The 24,841-nt window shown below is 39.4% G+C and overlaps 1 protein-coding gene across 1 annotated transcript; it reads right to left on the reverse strand.

Annotated features, from left to right (window-relative positions):
- Window positions 1-9,797: 9,797 nt before the first annotated feature.
- On the reverse strand, window positions 9,798-12,406 carry LOC126271924 (BLOC-1-related complex subunit 7). Its single transcript, XM_049974336.1, has 3 exons — window positions 12,189-12,406; window positions 12,055-12,117; window positions 9,798-10,805 (listed from the first exon to the last, which is right to left on the reverse strand). The coding sequence occupies exons 1-3, from the start codon at window positions 12,324-12,326 to the stop codon at window positions 10,689-10,691; spliced, it is 318 nt and encodes a 105-aa protein (XP_049830293.1). The 5' UTR covers window positions 12,327-12,406; the 3' UTR covers window positions 9,798-10,688.
- Between the last annotated feature and the right edge of the window lie 12,435 nt (window positions 12,407-24,841).

Genomic DNA, 24,841 nt, shown 5'->3' on the forward strand with positions numbered 1-24,841 from the left:
TAACTGGTATGGATTCCACACTGCTGAGCAGTATTTAAGCAGTGGGCGAACAAGCGTACTGTAACCTACTTCCTTTGTTTTTTGATTGCATTTCCTTAGGATTCTTCCAATGAATCCCAGTCTGGCATCTGGTTTACCAACGATCAACTTTATATGACCATTCCATTATAAATCACTCCTAATGCGTACTCCCAGATAATTTATGAAATTACCTGCTTCCAGCAGCTGACCTGCTATTTTGTAGCTAAATGATAAGGGATCTTTCTTTCTATGTATTTGTAGGACATTACACTTGTCTACATTGAGATTCAATTGCCATTCCCTACACCATGCGTCAATTCGCTGCAGATCCTCCTGCATTTCAGTACAATTTTCCATTGTTACAACCTCTTGATATACCACAGCATTATCCGCAAAAAGACTCAGTGAACTTCCGTGTCATCCACAAGGTCATTTATGTATATTGTGAATAGCAACGGTCCTACGACACTCCCCTGCAGCACACATGAAATCACTCTTACTTTGGAAGACTTCTCTCCATTGAGAATGACATGCTGTGTTCTGTTATCTAGGAACTCATCAATCCAATCACACAATTGGTCTGATAGTCCATATGCTCTTACTTCGTTTATTAAACGACTGTGAGGAACTGTATCAAACACCTTGCAGAAGTCAAGAAACATGGCATCTACCTGTGAATCCGTGTCTATGGCCCTCTGAGTCTCGAGGACGAATAGCGCAAGCTGGGTTTCACACGACCGTTTTTTTCAAAACCCATGCTGATTCCTACAGAGTAGATTTCTAGTCTCCAGAAAAGTCATTATACTCGAATATAATACATGTTCCAAAATTCTACAACTGATCAACATTAGAGATATAGGTCTATGGTTCTGCACATCTGTTCGATGTCCCTTCTTGAAAATGGGGATGACCTGTGCCCTTTTCCAATCCTTTGGAACTCTACGCTCTTCTAGAGACCTACGGTACACTGCTGCAAGAAGGGGGGGGGGGGGCAAGTTCCTTCACGTACTCTGTGTAAAATCGAACTGGTATCCCATCAGGTCCAGCGGCCTTTCCTCTTTTTTGTTTCTCTATCCCTCTGGCGTCTATTTCGATATCTACCATTTTGTCATCTGTGTGACAATCTACAGAAGGAACTACAGTGCAGTCTTCCTCTGTGAAACAGCTTTGGAAAAAGACATTTAGTATTTCAGCCTTTAATCTGTCATCCTCTGTTTCAGTACCATTTTGGTCACAGAGTGTCTGGTCATTTTGGTTTGATCCACCTACCGCTTTGACATAAGACCAAAATTTCTTTCGATTTTCTGCCAAGTACTGACTTTACTTTCGAATTCATTGAACGCCTCTCGCATAGCCTTCCTCACACTAAATTTTGCATTGCGTAATTTTTGTTTGTCTGCAAGGCTTTGGCTATGTTTATGTTTGCTGTGAAGTTCCCTTTGCTTCCGCACCAGTTTTCTAACTCGATTGTTGTACCATGGTGGCTCTTTCCATCTCTTATGATCTTGCTTGGCACGTACCCATCTAACGCATATTGTACGATGGTTTTGAACTTTGTCCACTGATCCTCAACACTACCTGTACTTGAGACAAAACTTTTGTGCTGAGCCATCAGGTACTCTGTAATCTGCTTTTTGTCACTTTTGCTAAACAGAAAAATCTTCCTACCTTTTTTAATATGTCTATTTATGGCTGAACTCATTGATGCAGTAACCGCTTTATAATCGCTGATTCCCTGCTCTGCGTTAACTGTTTCAAATAGTTCTGGTCTGTTTGTCACCAGAAGGTCTAATATGTTATCGCCACGAGTCGGTTCTCTGTTTAACTGCTCACGGTAGTTTTCAGATAAAGCACTTAGAAAAATTGCACTGGATTCTTTGTCCCTGCCACCCGTTATGAACGTTTGAGTCTCCCAGTCTATATCCAGGAAATTAAAATCTCGACCCAGAACTATAACATGGTGGGGAAATCTACTCAAAATATTTTCCAAATTATCCTTCAGGTGCTCAGCCACAACAGCTGCTGAGCCAGGGGGCCTACAGAGACATCCAATTACCATGTCTGAGCCTGCTTTAACCGTGACCTTCACCCAAATTATTTCACATTTCGGATCTCTGTCAATTTCCTTCAATAATGACACTACTGGCACTATGGCTGACTAAAGGGACTCTCTCTGAATGTATTCAAAACAAACACGAAATCTATGGAACACTATTACTAGCACTCGACAATTAAAGCTTCCTAAAAGCAAAAACACACGGAAGAAGTGACAAGTAAGAAAAATACAGTTAATACTTAAATTAACGTAGTTCGCTGCACAGCAGACGTGACACAGATGGCAGTTACAACGACACTCGTAAAGTTTTCAGATTTTTAACCCAGGCCAAAGTGATTTACTTTGTTGTGATAATCTGTTACATCTAAATCACACTTATCTACATTTATAAAGAATTCATTAAAGTATTCTGATATTTGAGTTGGATTTACAATAGTATTTCCTTCAATGTCAAATTTTGAAATTTTGGGGTTACAGACTTTAGACTAACTCAGATTTAATGATTGACCACACAGCGTTTGTCTTATTTTTATGATTTACAATTAGCCTGTTATTTTCCAGTTGTTTTGCTGCCCTGACAACTCTCTTAAATACGGTTTTATAGAGTCTAACATATTTAATGAAATCAATATCTTCATTATATTTTAGTTCTCTGTGCACTTGCCTTTTCCTTACACTGGAAATTGTTATGCCCTGGGTAATCCACTTTACTTGATTTGTTATTTTATTGCTGCAGAGTCTGGGTGGAAATGTTTCATTAAAGACACCAAGAAAACTATTTGGGAATGCAATATGCTGTGGATTTCGCAAGACAAAACAAAAATAATCATAGCTGTGTAACTAGGTTTTCTCTTTTGAACGTGCTAACTTGCAAGCGACGGCCATTGCCACTGCGGTCCTGCCCGCTGTTTGCCAGTGTGTAATTCTTCTAAACTAAACTAACTTTTTCATTTATTTTCTAATTTCTACTTCACTTCACATTGTTGTTGTGGTGGTCTTCAGTCCTGAGACTGGTTTGATGCAGCCCTCCATGCTACTCTATCCTGTGCAAGCTTCTTCGTCTCCCAGTACCTACTGCAACCTACATCCTTCTGAATCTGCTTAGTGTATTCATCTCTTGGTCTCCTTCTACGATTTTTACCCTCCATGCTGCCCTCCAATACTAAATTGGTGATCCCTTGATGCCTTAGAACATGTCCTACCAACCGATCCCTTCTTCTGGTCAAGTTGTGCCACACACTTCTCCTCTCCCCAATCCTATTCAATACTTCCTCATTAGTTATGTGATCTACCCATCTAATCTTCAGCATTCTTCTGTAGCACAACATTTCAAAAGCTTCTATTCCCCTCTTGTCTAAACTATTTATCGTCCATGTTTCACTTCCATACATGGCTACACTCCATACAAATACTTTCAGAAACGACTTCCTGACACTGAAATCTATACTCGATGTTAACAAATTTCTCTTCTTCAGAAACGCTTTCCTTGCCATTGCCAGTCTACATTTTATATACTCTCTACTTCGACCATCATCAGTTATTTTGCTCGCCAAATACCAAAACTCCTTTACTACTTCAAGTGTCTCATTTCCTAATCTAATTCCCTCAGAATCACCCGACTTCATTCGACTACATTCCATTAATCTCGTTTTGCTTTTGTTGATGTTCATCTCATATCCTCCTTTCAAGACACTGTCCATTCCATTCAACTGCTCTTCCAAGTCCTTTGCTGTCTATGACAGAATTACAATGTCATCGGTGAACCTTAAAGTTTTTATTTCTTCTCCGTGGATTTTAATACCTACTCTGAATTTTTCTTTTGTTTCCTTTACTGCTTGCTCAATATACAGATTGAATAACATCGGGGATAGGCTACAACCCTGTCTTACTCCCTTCCCAATCACTGCTTCCCTTTCATGTCCCTCGACTCTTACAACTGCCATCTGGTTTCTGTACAAATTGTAAATAGCCTTTCGCTCCCTGTATTTTACCCCTGCCACCTTTAGAATTTGAAAGAGAGTATTCCAGTCAACATAGTCAAAAGCTTTCTCTAAGTCTACAAATGCTAGAAACGTAGGCTTGCCTTTCCTTAATATTTCTTCTAAGATAAGTTGTAAGGTCAGTATTGCCTCATGTGTTCCAGTATTGCTACGGAATCCAAACTGATTCGCGTTAGTATTTTGCAGCTGTGGCTTATTAAACTGATTGTTTGGTAATTTTCACATCTGTCAACGCCTGCTTTCTTTGGGATTGGAAGTATTATATTCTTCTTGAAGTCTGAGGGTATTTCGCCTGTTTCATACATCTTGCTCAGCAGATGGTAGAGTTTTGTCGGGACAGGCTCTCCCAAGGCCGTCAGTAGTTCAAGTGGAATGTTGTCTACTCCAGGGGCCTTGTTTCGACTCAGGTCATTCAGTGCTCTGTCAAACTCTTCACACAGTATCGTATCTCCCATTTCATACACTTCACATTGATTTCACTAATTTATTTACCTATGTTAAGTACCACTCAACAACTGATAGAACCCTAGTCCCTATTTACCAAAGGAATAGAGATGGGCAGCACACAGTATGCTAGACACTTTTTCATAACAGTAGTCAGTGTTGGTTCAATTTTCATGGGCCACCTTTATGCAAAATATGAATCATAACCAGAATCAATTAGTGACAAATTCAGTATCACCTCCCAGTTGCTCTCAACTCCAGCAGGAGCCAATACCAATAGTTGAGGTCATCAAAGAGCAACCCTCAATCTCAAATGAGATGACAAACTAAAGGCAGTCTCGTTGTGCTCCCTGATTGTGACTTCAGGATGGATGGGAGAACTTGTTACAATGACCAAAGAAACTTGCTACGTTATAATGACAAATCATAGATGTGAGAATAATTTTACAATGATGCTATATCATGCATACAACAGTGTGAGGGCCAAGTTCAGGCAGCAGTCCATAGCATTACTGGAGGAATGCCATGTACCAAAGTGATTTATACAGGGGGTAACATGAGTGTTTCAGTTAGCCATTTCTTAAATAGTATTGGTGAGAAAACTAAAATTCCAACACTGCCAGTACAGAGCTATTGGCACCCACACACAAAGAATAGAGAAGCAGGCACAGGTAGGATATAGTTCAAAAACAGGAACAGAATGCATGTTTCTTGTAGTGAAAGTGTTGTCTATGCCATGCTTGCTGGGCACAGAATTCCTGCAAAAGTGGGATTCCAATGTTGCGAGTACAGAACTGTGGCGCTGGGAACTACTGGCACCTGTAGACAAGCAGAAGAGAAGCAGGTACACATGGCAACATAATTCAAAAACAGAGCAACAGAAGTGTTTCTCATAGCGAAAGTGTTGTGTGTGCCATGCTTGTTGGACGGCAAATTCCTGCGATGAGGGAAGGGAAGGGCGACCTCCAAAGAAGAAGGTTTTACTTAAGAGATGGCAGGAAAAGTAACAATTTTGTATTTAATTCATACTAAAGAACATCATGGTGGCTTCTCTTGCAAATGTTAAACTAAAGTAGAGTGGGTAATAAGATACTGTGAGCAAATAGTTAACCTGTGAACCACAATCGAGAACCTCTGCCTGTGACTAAACAATGAACTACCTACATCCATGCCAAGGCTCTGGAATCTGACTGCCTTGATAAAGTTCAGAAAGCTGAAATGGCAAACCAGTTGTTATATGTTCAAGTATTCTCTGGAAATTAAAGGATACAAATATCACATGAATATTGTTCCTGCACTATTTTCTGTCACCAAACTTACTCCATCCCGTGGATGACGGAGGAGGCTGTTAAGCACGATATTTGCAAAATGCTGGCTTGGAACATAATAGAAACCTCATTATCACAGAATAGCAATATGCTGTTAGCTGTTTTAAAAGCAGGAGGAGTGAGTGTTTGGTTTTGGAAGCCTATTCAATTAATGAGATCAATATGCCCATTAAGGCCAGATCTGACGTGCACAAAGAGCAACTTCAAAGGTTCCACAGAGCAATCTATCTGTGATCAGCCTCTTGGTAAGTGGCTTTATCGAAAGATTCCAGAGAGTACACTGCATTCATTTTTTTTTCAGGAAGGTTATACCAATTTAAGGTACTGCCGTATGGGTTAATGTCATCTCCGTGGTAGTTTTTACTGCCCTTGGCACTGTTCTCAGGCTGACATGCTGCAAAAGGCACTGTATACATAGATAACTTTTTAATTGATACATCTACATGGATGGAGCATGCTGCGTTACTGGATAGAGTGTTACAGAAATTTATAGATTCACGAGTTGTGGATACCCTCAATAAATCAGAATTTGCAAAAGATGAAATAAAATTCAGGGTCATCTCATATCTCCGATAGGGATTTCCTTATCTTCATATAATAAAGCCATTGAAAATTTCCTTCCTAACGAATAAAAAAGCAGTTAAAAGCATTTCTGGGACTAGCTTGATGTTTTTTTGGAAAATTCATTTCAAATTACCTACTAAATAGTCAACAATTTTTCATTTTTTTAAAGATAATTAATACGTAAATTTGTAGAGCTCAATGTCACAAAGCATTTAATTAAATTAAACAAGCTATAGTGTGTCAGATATATTACACCACCCAGACATGGAGAAATTTTTTTTGTTTTGCATCAGATGCACCCTGCTCTGGGCTTGGTGCTTACATAGTTCACACAACAGTGAAGGACGGCAAGACCAAAATTATATCATCAGTTTTACCAGCTGAGCTCCGGATGAATGTGAAAGATCATACTCTGCGACAGAGTTTGAAGCTCTCACTGTAGTCTGGTTGTTAAAGAAATTTGACTACTACATTTATGGTCAACATATCAGTGTTTTCAATGGTCACGAAGAACTCAGTTTTCTCCTAACTTGTTAATTGCTCTACTCATGATTAGTTAGACGGTGTTCATTTTTACAGGAATATGGTTTTGAAATTGTGCATAGCAAGGGCAGTGAAATTACTGTTACAGATGCAATTTCCAAGTTGCACCAAATGTTACCTATGTTCACGGAACTAGTTGAGCAGTTGACTGATCATAAATTATTGTTGATGAAGGGCCCTATACATTGTTGTTATTGTCTTGAAGTGTGCAGAAATATGCAGTCTTTGCAGGATGCAGATCATAAGGTGTAGCAGATCTTGCTACAACAACCACCTGACAGACTTGCAAAATTTTACAAGTTGAACAATAATGTACTGTTCCATCGGAATAAAATAAGAGTCCAAACAGTGGTCTGTATGCATCCCAAATGTCTAACAAGATCACCTGACCTTACACGCATATTGTGTGGGACATTTTTGGGTGGAGACGTGCAAACGAAAGATCGCACTTAACCATTATCTCCCTAACCTTAACAGGCACAAGTGTAATCTATTATCCACTTGTCTCTTTCGTCAGAAGGTGACTCCTATAAGCCTATCTAGCAAAGTACCATTGTACCTAAGCCTCACCACTGAACCAGGAGAAACACCATCCACTGACACTGCCAGTCCATTACCACAAGCTGCAGAAGGTGTTAAATACCTTGTGACAGTCCATGATTTACTTTCAAAACATGTTCCACAATTTACCATGGAAACATGTCAGACCATATGTCACAAAATCCATAGGTGCAGCACCTACAAGTAAAAACATTGAAAGATGATTTTTTGCCTCAGTTTGGAAAACTAAATGTAATTCTACCTGACAATGCTTCAAATTTTACTAAAAAATTTGGCAAACCCTCTTGGAAGAACATTACATAAAACAGATTCTAATCTCACATTTTCATCTGGAAATAAATCTGACCGAAAAGATACTCTGAGAGTTTAAACGGTTTACCTGAATGTGCACACTTAACCATCAAGCTATAAGGGTAAAATGGAACGACATCACCGCGGAGGAGAAATCTTGCCAAGCGCTTGTGTCAGTAAATACTAATGCTAATGCTACATTAAGAAAAAATGCATATGACAAGTAGTGAGGCTGCAAGCTCACATTTCTGTAGGCAAGACGATTTTGTTAAAAATACATCCCAAGCTATCTCTTTTAAAATGAAAGAGCAGAAAGCAGCATATAATTTGTCTCGTAATTTAATGCTTTAAAAACTTTTAATGAACATGTAAAGACTTATTTTAGAAATGAGAGTGTAAATGCACTCTATGTATCAAAGTGTGATCGAATGTGTCACTAATGTTGACTGTCTAAAGAATTTTCATTATTTACATTGTCTCTCTATGTGTAATGTATATGACTATGATTACTTAATGATTATTCCTAAAGATTGGATGATTAACATGTAAGGAAATGTGCTGTACATTAATACAGTCCTAGTTATATAAAAAATATGAGCAGCCCATCCAAAAGATTTATCCTTTTATGAATTTATGTTGTAAAGATCCATATAAAATTTTGAAACAAAACATTGATCCTCTTGGGATGTCAAATAACTGTGAAACTGACTCTGGGTAAAGGGTACAAGCCAATTTGCACCACGTCTTATGATTTGAGTGCGACACAAGAACTCAATGCTAAGTACTATGAAAAATTTCTTAAAGAACTAAAATCTTTCTGCAAGCAGCAGATTTTCTTGTATATATAAAAGACAGTGCATAAAGTGTGCACAGTGTAGATTCTCAGTTTAAGTTGCACACCTCACATTGCATAGGTTTAAATGAATGACCTATTTTTCTTATTGGTGTTTCTCACCCTCACCATTTTTAATATCTGTACGTGTATTGTTATGGTACAAAAGCAAAAGTGAGCTACAAGTTGTTTGGCAAGTGTTATGTATGAACCAAGGAAACATGGCATCCTAACCTTTCCTGTATTCATATTTCTATTGTTTAATCCATTAGGGCAGAATGTAAGTGCCACCAATACATATTCAAAAATTGTAAAGAAAGCAACTAAGAAACATTACCAACAGAGGAAACACTAGCTGTATTTTTGTTGGTTTAACAGTTTCTAAGACGATTATCACGTATGATAATGTGCACTCAGTTCATTTTGTTTATTGTACTCCTAGAAAACCAAGGCCCTACACGAATCTGCTTATGTGGGAGCAAAATTGGCTTTATTTTCAAGCCAAGTGCAGTTTATAACTTAGTAATCACCCATTTTTTACTGGTTTTATCATAATGCCAATTTCCCAACAATATTAGATTACAATAGTTTCACTTCTTGTTTCATAGATCCATAGGAAGGAGATCACCGGGCTGTAGAACACATCACAGAAGAAGAAAACAAAATGTGTGTTGATCCATGTGGGTATGTCAAGTAATCTACACTACTACATAAAACCAAGTCACTAACATTGTTACCAAAGTTATCAAAATGTTCTTGACCAATTTACTTCAAATTTTTCCATGATGTTCTAATAAAAGTGGGCACAAATTTTCAAACTGGGGACATTAACAAAGCTCACAGTGCAGATGGAAAAACTAACTCTTCAATTTAATCTTAAAGTACAAAGTCCTCCTCCCCCCCCCCCCCCCCCCCCAAATCTGACAAAGTGGATAACTCTAAAAAAGAAGAAAGAACTCTACTCAATTCAGATTACCAGATACAGTGTAGCACTGAAATTCGATGATAATCAGTAATTCAATCTGTTATTAAAAAGCAAAAAATCCAATATGTAGGCCTAAATTAGAACACTAGAAAAATAAAGTAATGTCAATTGGGAATCATGTTTAATAAGGAAAATAATAATGTTAGGGGACAATAACAGCTATGGCAAAAAATGATGGAACATTGACTTTATTGGCCACTAAGTTTAACAACAATACCTTGTTCATTTAGGAATATTTGGTGTTTATCTTTCTCATTTATAATGTCACAAATTCATTCTAAAGCTAATTACTATAAAAAAGGAATGCAAGTTCTTTCCATTATTATATAGTTTATACAATATATAGGCTATGCCAGTTGACATTCTAAAGCTATTTACAAACTTTTTCAATGCACCTAGTTTTCTCAGCAGCAATTTACATTTACTGAATGCGTGAACAAATATAATTACTTCAATATTTGTGATTATGCCTAATAATAAAATTTCAAATCTAGCATCTGAATATTTACTTACTTTACATATCTGAGTACAATGTGCACACAATATAGCTCTAATGAGCAGTAGCCACAAGGTTTCAATAAAACTAACTACATTGATAATAGTAAAAGTTACTAACACATGCTCAATACAAAAAACTATACAACCTACAATGAATTTCCATATATGTATTAGATGATTATATGCTTAAGTATCTTAACATTAATCCACAAACTTTAAGTTACACTATCACATGAACTACATTTTCAAATTACTTGTCACTTCTTTCAGAGGCTAAGAAAGTACATAGGGCATTTATGTGTTACCCCAATATAACAGTAAATTTCAAAATGATGTGCACTGGATCACATCTCAAAAACTAGTCCTACAGAGAATCAAAGACATTTTGAAACAGGTAGATGTGCAAACACAACTAAACTGTTTGTTAAGATTTTCCTTGCACAGAGTATTTGTGAACTAATGTCACAACAGTTCTGCATCAGAGAAATAGTTTGTAATTTTGGTCGACAATACAACCTTTTAACTTGAAGAAACTGTGTCACAGCCTTCAATTGGAAACTGTATGTCATCGCTGCATAGCTCTTACTTGTTCTTTGACCTCTTCCACCAGCATAGCACTCTTCATTAATGACTCTTGCTGGTACCCAAGATGTGCTGCTATCAGCTGCAGTTTTCGCAGATTCTGTAAGTAAATTAATGCCATTACCATCAATGCAAATGACAATATTGTGTTGCAGTGGCTGAACGGGGTTCTCTCAGTTGTCTGCTAAGTAATCACTAAGAGGTTGGGAAGTTTAGTAAAAGCAGGAAAATTCATTTCTGTTTAACAGGACTATAATGTCATGGAACAAGACTTGTCTTTTAAGCAGCTATGAACAAAATGCAGGAAAAAAGAAATATTAGGTATTTATAGCCTGTCTGCTATTAGTTATGGACGACAATCTGTAATTGGGGAAGGTGACCAGCAGCATCCCTCACTATCCCGGCATTTGTATTGTGTGTTCTAGTGAAGCCACAGAAAAGCTACATCTCATATGTTCATAAACAATAATCATAACTAACGATATGAAACGTTAGGGAACATGTAAACTGAAAAAATATACAACATATTTCACACACAAAATATTTACTGGTAATACCTACACACTTTTTATTAAGTAATTACTCTATCACATATGAAGAGTTGTTTAAGAGAAACGTCTTTAATCCACATTTGAAAAGATTTATGCTATGTATCAGACAAAGGTAGACGGTTTTATTGTCTGAATTGACTCAATGGTGATCAGGCCCCCAGTTCTACCAGATCTGTTGCCACTGTCCTTACCAGTGCACCACAGCAGGCAAAATATATGAAAAAGTATTTCCGAATCAGGAATTACGAGGGGTTTTGTTATACATTGAGATTCCTAAGGGTCTGTCAATTTTATTGTCACAGTGCGTGTACATACACTGGCAGCATGTTTGCTTGCCATCCTTATATTTACTGGTACATTTGTTATACAAACTGTACCAAAAATTGACACTTAAAAATGCCTTCAAATTTTGGGGCGCAAAACTTTTTTACACTACGAGAGCAAGTGACATAAGCAGTACTATCCTTATGTTGGTTCTGGCGAACTGCTTGCCTATTTATCTGAAAGTTAATCTCTGATGGTAGGTTCCTACAGTTTATAAACTAAAGAACTTTTCTCGAAACTTTTGTTTTCCATCTTTATGAAATATTCAAACTGAATAAATAATACGGAAGCTGCGTTCAAATAAATAAGTTGTATAATAGCCGAGTTTTCTTGCTTTTGTACGATAAAGAAAATGTATCAAAATATTTGCAGAAACAGTTTAATCCCAGATATAATACCAACACCCCCCCCCCCCCCCCTCCTTTCCCCATCGTCTACTAATCTAATAGAAAGCTCTACTGATGTTGTTCTTACCGCCTCAGAATTATCAATCGAATGTTCTTGTAGCGCAAAATTTCTTGCCGCGTGCATTAAAACCTGAAACACCGTAAACAGTTAACAACGTTTACCAGTCGCACACCAAAATATTACCCCATTAGAGAACACACCTCATTTGACTTTGAACCCCTCTGGATTTGTCTAGCCACCGAACCAATATTGCTCACATTCACACCGACTCTCTCCGCTAAACGCATCTTCGAATCCAGAAACAAGCTTCTCGCGCTAGTGCTCGATGCAGATGCCATGGTCTTATTTATACGTGATGACACACAACCGGGAGTTCAAACAGCTGATTATTGTGTTTACTTTGAGACAACAGCTGACTGTCGCCCCCGATGCACAACAGCAGATAGTAGACATACCAGTGAATAAATCTGTATGGTTATGATGTTAACTGTAGAGCTAAACATCTAAATTTAAATCCATACCCCGCAAACCACTGTGAAATGTAAGGCAGAAAATGTTTTCCACAGTACCATAGGTTTTCTTTCCGTTCCATTCGCCAATGAAGCGCGGGAAATATAACTACATGAATGCCTGTGTACGCTCTGTAATTAGTCTGATCTTGTTTTTGAGTGGTCCTTAGGGGAGTGTTGGTGTGGGTGGCTGTATTATAATCTAGTATTATTTGCTTAAAACTGATTTTTGAAATTTAATTAACTACGGCCTTTAGGATAGCTAAGGCCTACTTTCAACTGTTTCCCGTTCCGATTTTTCAGCATTTTCGTAACAATGCTTCGTGCTGTACTTCTTTTTATACGTCCAGTATAGCCTGTTCGTCCTATTTAGAGGATCCCACACACGTGAAGAATACTCTAGAACTGGTCACATGATGTTTTGTCAGCAATCTCCTTTGCAGATTTTTAAAAGTAATCTAGCAATGAACAACAGTTTGCTGTTTTCTTTACTGCAATTTAATATATGTAATTATTATATTTCGTATACAGACAAATGGTGTTATACCCATTTGTATGAGTTGAATGATTCCAACTCATTGATATTGTAGTCGTCGGGTGTTATCTACGATTCTGCGTTTTGTAAGTGCACAATTTTGCATTTCTGTACATTCGAAGCAGTTTGTCAAGCTATGACGATACTTGTGTAGCTTTTTTCATATATTTCTCATGATAGATAACTGCATTATCGGTAAGATGTCTGAGACTACTATTGAAACTGCCTTCCAGGACATTAGTGTACAAAATAAATTTCCCTGGTGCAAGGCCGAAATTACTTTCACTTCTGTTAAAGATTCTGAGTTCAACATTCTGATTCCTTTCTAGCACTAAGTCCTTAAACCAGTCACGAGTTTTGTTTTATACTACTTTTGATCTTACTTTTGTTAGAAAATGTTTCTGTCTACCGAGTCAAATGCTTTTCAAGAACCGTATTGTGATTTCCACCTGTACTTGCAACTATTATTTACGACTGCTATTGGCGATAAATAAATGTGTCAAAACAGAACAAATACCGTAACATTTAAGTTTCAATCTTTTCTTGTATATTAAAGTCAATGGCATTTCCCATTTGATGTTGGCGACATGTGCAGTACACCATGCTCACTGCAGATTTTCCTACTGTGTTATCCAGTATAGTTAACACCACTTATAGGTGATGCTGGTTTGGGGCCAGAGACTATTTTGTAACCACAGGGTAGGCTATGGTCCTATTATACTGCTGTGATGGAGTCTCACATTCACGCAACGCGTAGCTGCGATCCGTCACATGTTCGATCGATCGCGTCGTACGTGTGTGAGGATGGTCGGACGCAGGTTGTTTGTTTACAGTTGTCATTATCAGTCGCATGGCACTGAAGGGTTATGACAGTCCTTGACACTTCACCATCATGTGACTAGCGGTAGCCATTCAGCGCGTTCACATGGGGCTTCCATAACCGGATTTTGTAAACCGCTTTCCCAACACCACTTCTGGGTGGTCATGTGAACTCTTCAAAATCAATTCTGGAAATCCATTTCTGGTTGCCAGTTTTCCAGTTCGCCAATCGACTTTCGCTCCCATGTAAATATAGCCGGTTTTGAAACGTACTTGAGCTCTTGGGTTTCATCTTGTCATTAAAAATTTTCGGCTGATATGGACAATGTAGCTTCTTCTACAGTGAAATATAAATATTAAACTGAAGGTATTTACACCTCGTCTAAATGAAAAGAAATAGCCATTATGCTGACTAAATCATTAACTGTAATAGCTATTTTCCAGGCGCCATATTTAACTGGGCTAGCAAACACGTTTCGGACCTTAACATGTAAACACGACAGTGAAAAACCGTTTCCGAAATTCAGTTTTCGTCTTTCGGAAGCTCTCTCGCGTGTAAACGTAGGGATTGTAGCAGACGAATTAACCCTAGGAGCACCGAGTTATTTTAAGGTCCCTCCACACACAATGAGCTACCTGTGTACATCCCATTTGCCCAGACAAATCATTGCCTGTGAACAGGAGATTTGCACAAACCTGGAAGTTTGATTTGGACGTGTGAGCAAAATCGCTCAAATCTGTGGACACCAAGCACGCCTGCATAGACAAATCGAAGTGTGTGGACAGATCACCGCAGATCTGATACACTAAATGTGTTTGAACGAGCTGTTTGATCATCCTAATGTTCCTCATCCTTGTGCGCACAGTAAATTTTAAAATGGCAGATACACATTACTGCTCTAGAGGGTTCATTGCTGAACTTATAGAAATGTCTAAGAGGCATACATGCTTGTGGGAAATTAAGGGCCTGAACTGGCAGACACTTGCAGATGAACGACAATTATCCAGCGAAAGCCTACTTGTAAGCTCTCAAAAACCAATATTAAGTGACAGATCTAGATATATTCTTCAATGCTCTACAGATTGGTTTGTAAAGACTGAGAAGATAAGATTAGACTAATTACACAGAGGAACTGAAGCAATCATTCTTCTTCCATTCTTTATGTGAATGAAATGGGAAGAAATACTTACATGGTGCAGCGGAAAGCACTCTCTGTCTTGATTTTCAGATTGGTTTAGTAGGGTATGGATGTACAAGCACAGACGTTTGCTTCCCACTCCCCTGGAATCTGGAGTACAGAGCTTTTATTCATGTATTGAGCGGATAACCATCAATACTTAGTGTCAACTATAATATTTAGTTTTTGCGGCTTGACATGTCTCGAAATTGATGGACTCATTTATATTTAAAATGAGACTTCAAAGTCTTGGTCCTCTCCCAGAAAAATTTCTGAGGACACCCATGTACAAGTAAAGGGCACCATAAAAAATGAATTGTGCTGCCACAAGAACGGTCCTGGTATGCCCTTGACTTCTTACTCTGATCTTGAAACTATAGTAACTTGGGAGTGTAATGTGATCCCTGAACCACTGCACAATTTTTCGACACTTTTCACATAAAGTAAAAATTCTAGTAGTAAGTGGTTATCATTAAACTGATGATCTTCTCAGTGCTGCAGTACTGGCTGTATATGTCACAGTATGCTAAAACATAGTGGGTATGTTCGTTAATTGGTGTATGCTGGAAGAAAAATAGCCGGCCTGTGTGGCCGAGCGGTTCTAGGCGCTTCAGTCTGGAAACGCGCGACTGCTATGGTCGCAGGTTCGAATCCTGCCTCAGCATGGTTGTGTGTGATGTCCTTAGGTTAATTAGGTTTAAGTAGTTCTAAGTCTAGAGGACTGATGACCTCAGATATTAAGTCCCATAGTGCTCAGAGCTATTTGAACCATTTTTGGAAGAAAAATAATAGCTCCACTTTCCGCTACCAGATGAAAATATGGGACTGTAAGCAGTCAGAATATGAAACGTTTTCTGTTTTGACGCAAGTATACTGTTTACCAATTGGTTACGTGTGTTGATTTATTTCTTTTGCGAAGTGATTGTTGATTTAAAGGGTTAAGAAAGTTGAAGTTCTCTGCATGGAACACATTACCTGTAGGATCTCAACGGCTGCAATAGCATCGAATTTCACTGTCAGGAAGAGCTGTGATGAGGACCCATGTAAATAAAGAGGCTAAGAAAATTCAAGAAATTTGAAGAAACGTGAGTTAGGTGTTGCAGCAGGAAGAGGGAGGTGGCCTAATTGTCATGGCAGATGTTGAAGTTTCTGAAACCATAGTCCATCATGCAGCACATATCTTAATTTCTGCAGCCAGTGCTCAAGCTGTGCCATGGAAATTGTCTCTTTGCTGATCAACAGTTCTATGGATCCTGCGGCGCATTTTATACTGGTATCCCTACAAGATTCAGAATGGGAATCAAATGAAGCCCCAACATGAGATACAACTCTGTGACTTGCATGGGAATGGATGACATGGTCCAGGAATATTCTTTGGATGGGTGAGGCACATTTTACTCTGCACTGTGGCTAGAAAGCAGCTCCTTCATTCTCGGTCCTTTTTTCTTTGAGGAGACAAAACATTGTGGGCCTGTTGGGTGTACAGTGACAGCAGTACCTCCTCGTGCAACCTGTGCTTCCAGCTATGCAAGAACACAGCTGTGCCCACACCATTATTTTCATGCAAGATGGAGAGACACCAGATGCCACTTGACAGGTGAAATATTTGCTTCAAGAAACCTTTAGTGTTGACCACATCATCTCCAGACAATTTCAAGACTTTCCTAATCCCCTGACTTAAATCCATGTAACTCTTGGTTGTGTGGTTATCTGAAAGATCGTGTCTATCGGAGATGTATCTGGACTGTTCCTGATCTGAAGGCTAGCATACGATGACATACAAATAATCGCTCCAATTACTTAGGATATGCTCCGAGCAACTGTCAATCATGCTGTGTTATGGATGCAGCATGTTGCTGAGTCAGGAGTCTATGCAGAAGACATTTAGTAACTTGTGACCACATCCTAATAAATTTACCAGAACCTCCGTTATGATGTGTTCAATCACTTCTCCCCTTTTTCTGCATCCATACCACATTCTGACTGCTTACAGCATCATATTTTCACCTGGTGGCAGAAAGTGCAACTATATTTTTTTTCAGCATATTCCATGAGCGCACTGATTAATGAACATTTCTATGGTGTTTCAGCGTCGTGCAATGCATACAACCCACACTGCAGCACTCTGAACAGAATCCATTTAATTATAATCACTCACTATTAGAGTTGGTTGGAATATAGGACTTCTATGATCATATGAGTAGCTCTTGCCTACTGAACCATGATGCCATAATGCAGCATTTTTTCTGTTTAATTCCTTTTTTGTTATTTTATGTCCCTCACCCCATTTGGGAGGGGGTGGAGGCTGTCAGCAGATACAGTTCTCTGCAATTCAGTGAAAATATTGTAAAATATTAAGACACATTAAAAATTGTACATGGAGATAGAAAAAATCAGTGGTTTACACAATAAAAAGACAGTAGTAAGCTGCACAAACTAAAAGATAGAAGACTGAGTTCTTGATTAACTGAAATATATACAAAAATGAATGGGCAATGAATTTTTCACACAAGAAAGACAGATGGTCAGTTGCAGAAGTTAAAAGATAAAATATTGATATGTTGCTTGATTAAAATAGATGTATACAGGAGTGAAAGTGATGAGTGGATACAGACGGCCAGGCATAAGGGTATCAGCAAATTATAGCATTTGAGGTAGAGTATGGGTGGGGGACTGGTGTAGGCATACGTTTTGAAGAGTGATTTGGGAGAGTGAAAAGTGATGCGGTTCTGAACCAAGCCTTAGAATGTGAGTGGAGGGGACTAGTGAGGAAGAGAGCCCTGATGTGGGGAGGAGGGATGGCTTCTTCTAGATCAGGTAGAATGGGTATATATACAAGGGCAGATTTAATGGTCAGGTAAAGGGAGGCAATTAAAATTTCATTAGGAGAGGTTGTGGAGAGTGTGGAGGTGTAGTATTGGGGCAATGTGGAGTTAGAGATGCTGTAGAGCACCAGAATCAGAAAGTAGGTGTGAAATTTGTGGGTAGTCAGTATCAAGTTTGTGGTTAATGTAGCATATTCAGAGGTATTCAAGATGGAAGAGTAGGATGGAGAGTTTTATACGTTAATTGAGGATTTTGGGGGGGGGGGGGGGGGGAAGGATCTGAAAGACTAGGTAGAGTGTGTGGCACTGAAGGATCTACACTTTATGATAAAAAGAGGGAGGTGCAGAAGGCAATGCCACATTTGTGTAGTAGAGGGTGGGCCGGATCAGGGAGGGTGTGATCCCCATGTTCAGCCAATTAGTCTATTGAGGGCTAGCTGTTGTGTGGTTAATAAATGTTGCTTCCATGTTGGTCAGCAATCAAGTGTCAACCCAAGGTATTTTAGTGTGTTAGTTAAGTGGATAGTAGAATGCACATAAATTATAAGGAAAAATTTGTGGGGGCAGAAGCTGCAGGTGGTTTAGCCTTTTGCCTGGGTTTTTGTAGGGTTGATTTTGAGCAAATGGTTCAAATAGCTCTGAGCACTATGTGACTTAACTTCTGAGGTCATCAGTCACCTAGAACTTAGAACTAATTAAACCTTACTAACCTAAGGACATCACACACATCCATGCCCGAGGCAGGATTAGAAACTGCGACTGTAGTGATCGCCCGGTTCCAGGCTCCAGCGCTTAGAACCACAGGGCCACTCCGGCCACTGTTTGTACAGAGAGGTGAACTGACTGGGATGGAGCTGTGGCATTGTTAGGATCTCTGGAGGGTAGCACAGAGAACAAGGAAGGCAATGCCATTGGCATACTGGAGGAGATGAACACAAGGAGGTGGCTTTGGCATATCTGCAGTGTAGAAGACAGATCCTTGGGGCACACCTGCACTGCGATGGAAGACAAAGGAGGTAATGCATTGATGGTAACATGAGATGGGCAGTGAAAGTGAAAGGATGCGTGATGTGCTACTGAAGTACTGAGTTCTGTCTGCGGGATGTTGTCAAAGTACTGGAAACTAAGAATGGGTGGGAGGTACTGGTGCTCTCATGAACAGCCAGGAATAAGGAGCAACCAAAGTGGGACTTATCAGAGATGGTGAAGGTGTCAGAGAGGTAGGATGCAAAGTGGTTGACTTTGCTTAGGTTGTCGGATAGGGGCTGATTATCGTGAAGGAGGCAGTAGGAAGAAGCAGGACTGTTGCCAGAAAGGCAGTGAAATGCCTTCCAGTACCTGGAAGAGTTTATGGGCACTGTAACATTGAGTTTGGTACATGTATGGTGCCAAACTTGTCATTTCTTTGCATTTAGCATTTATGGTATGTTGTAGTTGCCAGTGGTATGGAAGTGTGTCTCACCCACAGGTTTGCAGGAAGGACAGGAATAGATTAGGCAATTTACAGAGGTGGAGGTGAGAATGGGGAGGGATTGTGGCGTAGTATGGATAGATGGGCTTAGTGGAAAAGATGAGTTGTAGCATTTGACAAGGTCTGCTGGAGGAAGGAGACAGCATGGTGGATGTCAATGGGGTGTTGGAAGGATAAGGAATGACTTCAAACCTGTGTAGCAATAGATTCTCTGTAGCCATCCCAGTTGATATTAAGTAGTCCTGGGTGTGTTTGGGAAAAGATGGAAGAATGGATAGGATGTGTTGTGTAGGGTATGGTGAGTGGGACAGGGAGATGGTCACTCCCAGTGGGGTTGAGGAATGCTGCAGTAATGTGTCCAAGGAGGTAAGTAGATAGAATGAAATTTTCACTCTACAGCAGAGTGTGCACTGATATGAAAATTCCTGGCAGATTAAAACTGTGTGGCGGACCGAGACTCAAACTCGGGATCTTTGCCTTTCGTGGGCAAGTGGTCTACCAACTGAGCTACCCAAGCATGACTCACGCCCTGTCCTCACAGCTTTAATTCCGCCTGTACCTTGTCTCCTACCTTCCAAACTTCACAGAAGCTCTCCTGCGAAACTTGCAGAACTAGCAGTCCTGGAAGAAAGGATATTGCGGAGACATGGCTTAGCCACAGCCTGGGGGATGTTCTAGAATGAAATTTTCACTCTACAGTGGAGTGTGCACTGATATGAAACTTCCTGGAAGATTAAAACTGTGTGCTGGACCGAGACTCGAACTCAGGACCTTTGCCTTTCGCGGGCAAGTGCTCTATCAACTGAGCTACCCAAGCACGACTCACGCCCTGGGGCATCTGTTCCAATAAATATCATTTGCCACTTTCAGTCCCCAAGCAAATTTCACTCCCTTCCTGGCTACAGCTCGGACTAAGCAACTACAACCTCCTCACCATCACCCCATTGTCACCACTGTGATTGAAGGAATCACACCACAGCGGAGGAGATGGAGCCCAAGCTCAACTTTCTCCCTGATCTAGAAGTTCAGAAAGTACTCCTTATTCCTGACAATGCCAGCCAGCCCAACCTTCAAAGTCCAGATCTTCACCGAATCCCCATCCACAATTGATCACCTTCTTTACAGTAGGACCCTGATCTACAAACCAACCTTCCAAATCCTGTCTTCAGTCCTGTCACTGCCAGTGATGCCTCGTGTATAATGACCACTTCACTGCCAACTGTAAAATCCCTCCCACCTGCCTCCATTGCAAATCCCACCATTTTTTCAAGCAATGTCCTAACCTCACTTCCTCTCCCACATTTAATGCCTGTAACCTGCCCTATCCAACCTATTCCTCAAAGAGCAAAGCCCAACAACCACTGTCTAAACCTGAACTGACAGTTTCCATCAAACCTACTGACCACCTCCTCCAACCCAACATCTCCCTCCACACACATCCCAAAGCTAAAGGCATCATCTGTTTTATGACCATAGTCCTTAAAAACATTCAGCAATGCCAGAGGCCACTCACCCTACACCAGGTTTCCCTTGCTGTCCACTGGGTCTTCCCCTCAACACACAAGCCATCTATTCATACAAACAGATCCACTTCCTTTTCACCTGTCTCAACACCCTACTTTAAATCCAGTTCAGTCACTCATCCACACCAACCCTTCTCTCCCTAAGTCATTGGGCAACAGCAGTATAATATCCTAAACCATAATACCACTCCTTATCAGCCAACTAAGCCCTTTTCATACACACCCTATCCCAACACCATATTGATAATTTCATCCTGAATGAACTCTTCCTCCATCCTCACACCCTCCCATACTTTGCCAGACATATTCCATTAAAGAGATAACTGCTGCCAGTGGCCAAAGGTGGAGCAGCTGTTGGCCATCACAGGAACATCCCCATTTGGTTTCAACCTCTCTATAATACTCCTATCAAACACCTCATCCTCACTCTCCTCCTCATAATCATAACTATTGCCTGTGCCACAATCTGTATCTGACCGCATCATCCCACCCCATATGATTTCCTTACCCACGCAGACCATACCTTCTTGACCTATATTACTGCAGTTGACTTTAACATCCATAACTGCTCCCACACTAAAATCCAGTGGTGGCATCGATTTACTGACTCCCTCCATGGTGATGTAGCTCCATTCCAACAGCATACCACCCCAAAAGCAATTCCATTTCTACTAACCTGAAACTTCCTGGCAGATTAAAACTGTGTGCTGGACCGAGACTCGAACTCAGGACCTTTGCCTTTCGCGGGCAAATGCTCTACCAACTGAGCTACCCAAGCACAACTCACATCCCAGGAGTAAAGTGGAGATGGACACTTTTCGAGTGGGTTGCTCAAGGGAGCGATTCAGGGCACTTTTATGTTTCTTCTCGAAGAAGTCAGACCTGACTGTGGGAATACGCACGGTTCAGCTGAATGGTCACTGCAGGACTTCAACTTTTGGATACTTTCATGTTAACTCTTGAAGAAGGCAGAAAATTTCAAGGAAATTCTGGAAGAAGGCAGACCTGGGTTATTCAATCATGTCGGTGATTGATTCAGGGCGGTGAACATCTACTACATTACTCAGACTTTTGAAGAGACTGTAACGCATGCAAGATCTGAATGCACTGTAGTGCAAAAATTTAACTTTTTTCTACTGCATTATAGAATTAAGAAAAGACAGAGTATGAGTTTCTACTCTTTTTCTTGTGTGTGTTAATTTGTAAATTATCATGCTGACTTCTGAACTGTTTTGAACTAGTGAATATTTCATATATTTTGATCACAGAAATGGACTTAGTTTTCACCAGTACTGGTTGACTATTTAGTTTGTGGTTTCTGCTACTATTATCATAATGTTCTCAATGCAGCTTTACTGCATTTGTTAAGGTTATTTTCTATCTGTATTTTAAATGGATGGCATACATTCACTTTTTGTTTAGTTGAGATATACTTTCATGAATAAACATTATTCAACATAATTCTCTGCTGTCTACATCAATTACATTAGCATAGAACCACTTTTACTAAATAATTCATTTACCTTTTATTTTATATTTATGTTTACTTTATTAATTAGCAACTCTAGTCAATGCATAGACTATTTGACAGTAGGGTCACAGGGTTATTATTTGCAGCGGGTTAGGTGCTGGGCTTGGAAGCAGACATGTGTGACTCAATCCTACAACATCATCAAGCTGTTATTTTTAAACAGAGCCACACATAACTCAATTATCTGAGGTTCAGGCAACACCAGGTAAAGTCACAATTGGTTTGCTCATATGGAATGCTGATTAGAGAGTAACTACAGAGCAGAATAACTGTTAGTTAGCTAATGTCACAATCTTGCGATTGTCTCCTTCACTGCTGCTGCTGTCGCCAACACTATCGCCACCACTGCCACCGTTGTCATCCCTGCCTCCACCATCAATGACGTCAACCAACCATCACCCATCAACTAGTAACTTCCTTGCCTGTCTGTCTGTGGTCACCTCATATTCCCCAAGCAGACATTTGGTCTGCTTGTGTCTGTGTATGTGCGGATGGATATGTGTGTGTGTGTGTGCGTGTGTATACCTGTCCTTTTTTCCCCCTAAGGTAAGTCTTTCCCCTCCCAGGATTGGAATGACTCCTTACCCTCTCCCTTAAAACCCACATCCTTTCGTCTTTCCCTCTGCTTCCCTCTTTCCTGATGAAGCAACCGTTGGTTGCGAAAGCTTGAATTTTGTGTCTATGTTTGTGTTTGTTTGTGTGTCTATCAACCGGCCAGTGCTTTCGTTTGGTCAGTCACATCATCTTTGTTTTTAGATACAATATATTAAAACAACATTTAAATAAAGAAATGTTATAAATATTCGGTAATGCTCGTATCATTTACCATAAATGTAAATAATAGTTCATTCATACAAAAATAAGTTAGTATTCTTGCACAAGCGCACTCACATTTAATGACAAAAGATTGTCATTAAATATTGTATAAATGATGATTTATGTTGGCTTGACAGAAGTGTCTTTGGATCTATTTTCAATGGTGGTGTCAGCTAACACATGTAGTAGACCACTTTTAAATTACCATGATTTTCAATATCAGTTGTAATCAACATTTAAATAACACTATTAGCAAAGTAGTAGCATATTCCTTAAATAACTACACAAGCATCGCAAGGCTTGAGGTATACATGCTGCATTCAGTTGCTGTGTTATTGTGGAGAGTACATGGGTTTGACAGGTATTTGCATAAAGAAAAAGGTACAGATACATAATATAGCTATAGTGCAATGCTATCATTCAAGATATCATTTTCTGAAATTGCATGATGTGTCTACAGTTTTTAATTCTATTGTTCATTGTGAAAATACTTAGTCACTGTAAATTATTAACTATTGTCATTTTAAAAGTGTTGAAAATATTATTGTCTTGCTGAATGAGCCTCATTTTTCTGAGATTGCTGATGTATTTAGATTTGCTTTATTATGTAACTATGATTTATCATAAATTTTCTAAGAGATGGAAGTAGCCTTATTTCAGACTGTCTAACACTCCATCATTTCTGATGCAGTGCCTGTCCTCCTAAGTGAGCACCTCATCCCACCAACATGCACTCAGCCAAACAAGAAAATTCACCTTTCCTCAGTAGTGACTATAGGTAGCCATAACATTACAAGATGGAGGCAGAGACATTGTCAGTGATGCACAAAGTGAGGTGACAATGAACACACACACACACACAAACACACACAAATGCATGCGGTCTCAAAGATACAATAAACTATAGAGTCAAACAGGTATGGATGGAAGCATCGAAGAGTGCCCCTACTAGTCGATGCAACAAGGTGAATGGCAACAAATGAACTAGCACTATGGAATACGCTAGCCAATGTAGTCAGATAGTGCTGGGGGAGATGACAATGCAACACATTTCTGAACATAAAAAGGTACCATACTAATTTATACTCATTGTAAGAGCTTGTTGTACTTTTTCATAATATATATGTAAATAATGCATATGAATTTGACTGGTTCTCAGTTTCGAAGAACAAAAAGGTAACAACAGCTTCTGAAATTATTATCAACGTACCTATTGAAAATATAATGGTTGCTGCTTTAACTTGCCTGCTACAATCGCTACAGCAAATCACCATGCCTTGACAACAGAGACATCTATCAGTGCTTTTGGTGGTCCAGCATGGCCAAATGTGCTGGCTGTAGATGCCTGTATACAGCAACCACAAAGGATTCTGTTAGCTAAAACTACATAACGATTAGACTAGATTAGATTAGTTTTTCGTTCCACAGATCCGTGTTGAGGAGATCCTTGTGGATGTGGAACATGTCACTTTTTTTTAAAATCTGAAATAACAATGCTAATAGTATGAATATATACAACACATCATTTGTTTCTATTAAAAATTCATCAGTGGAGTAGAAGGAGTTGGCCACTAGTAAGTCTTTCAGGCTCCTTTTAAACTGATCTCTATTTGTAACTAAATTTTTTATGTTTGCTGGCAAATTAT

This window comes from Schistocerca gregaria, chromosome 1 (assembly GCF_023897955.1).
Source record: "Schistocerca gregaria isolate iqSchGreg1 chromosome 1, iqSchGreg1.2, whole genome shotgun sequence".
Taxonomy (NCBI): Eukaryota; Metazoa; Arthropoda; class Insecta; order Orthoptera; family Acrididae; genus Schistocerca; species Schistocerca gregaria.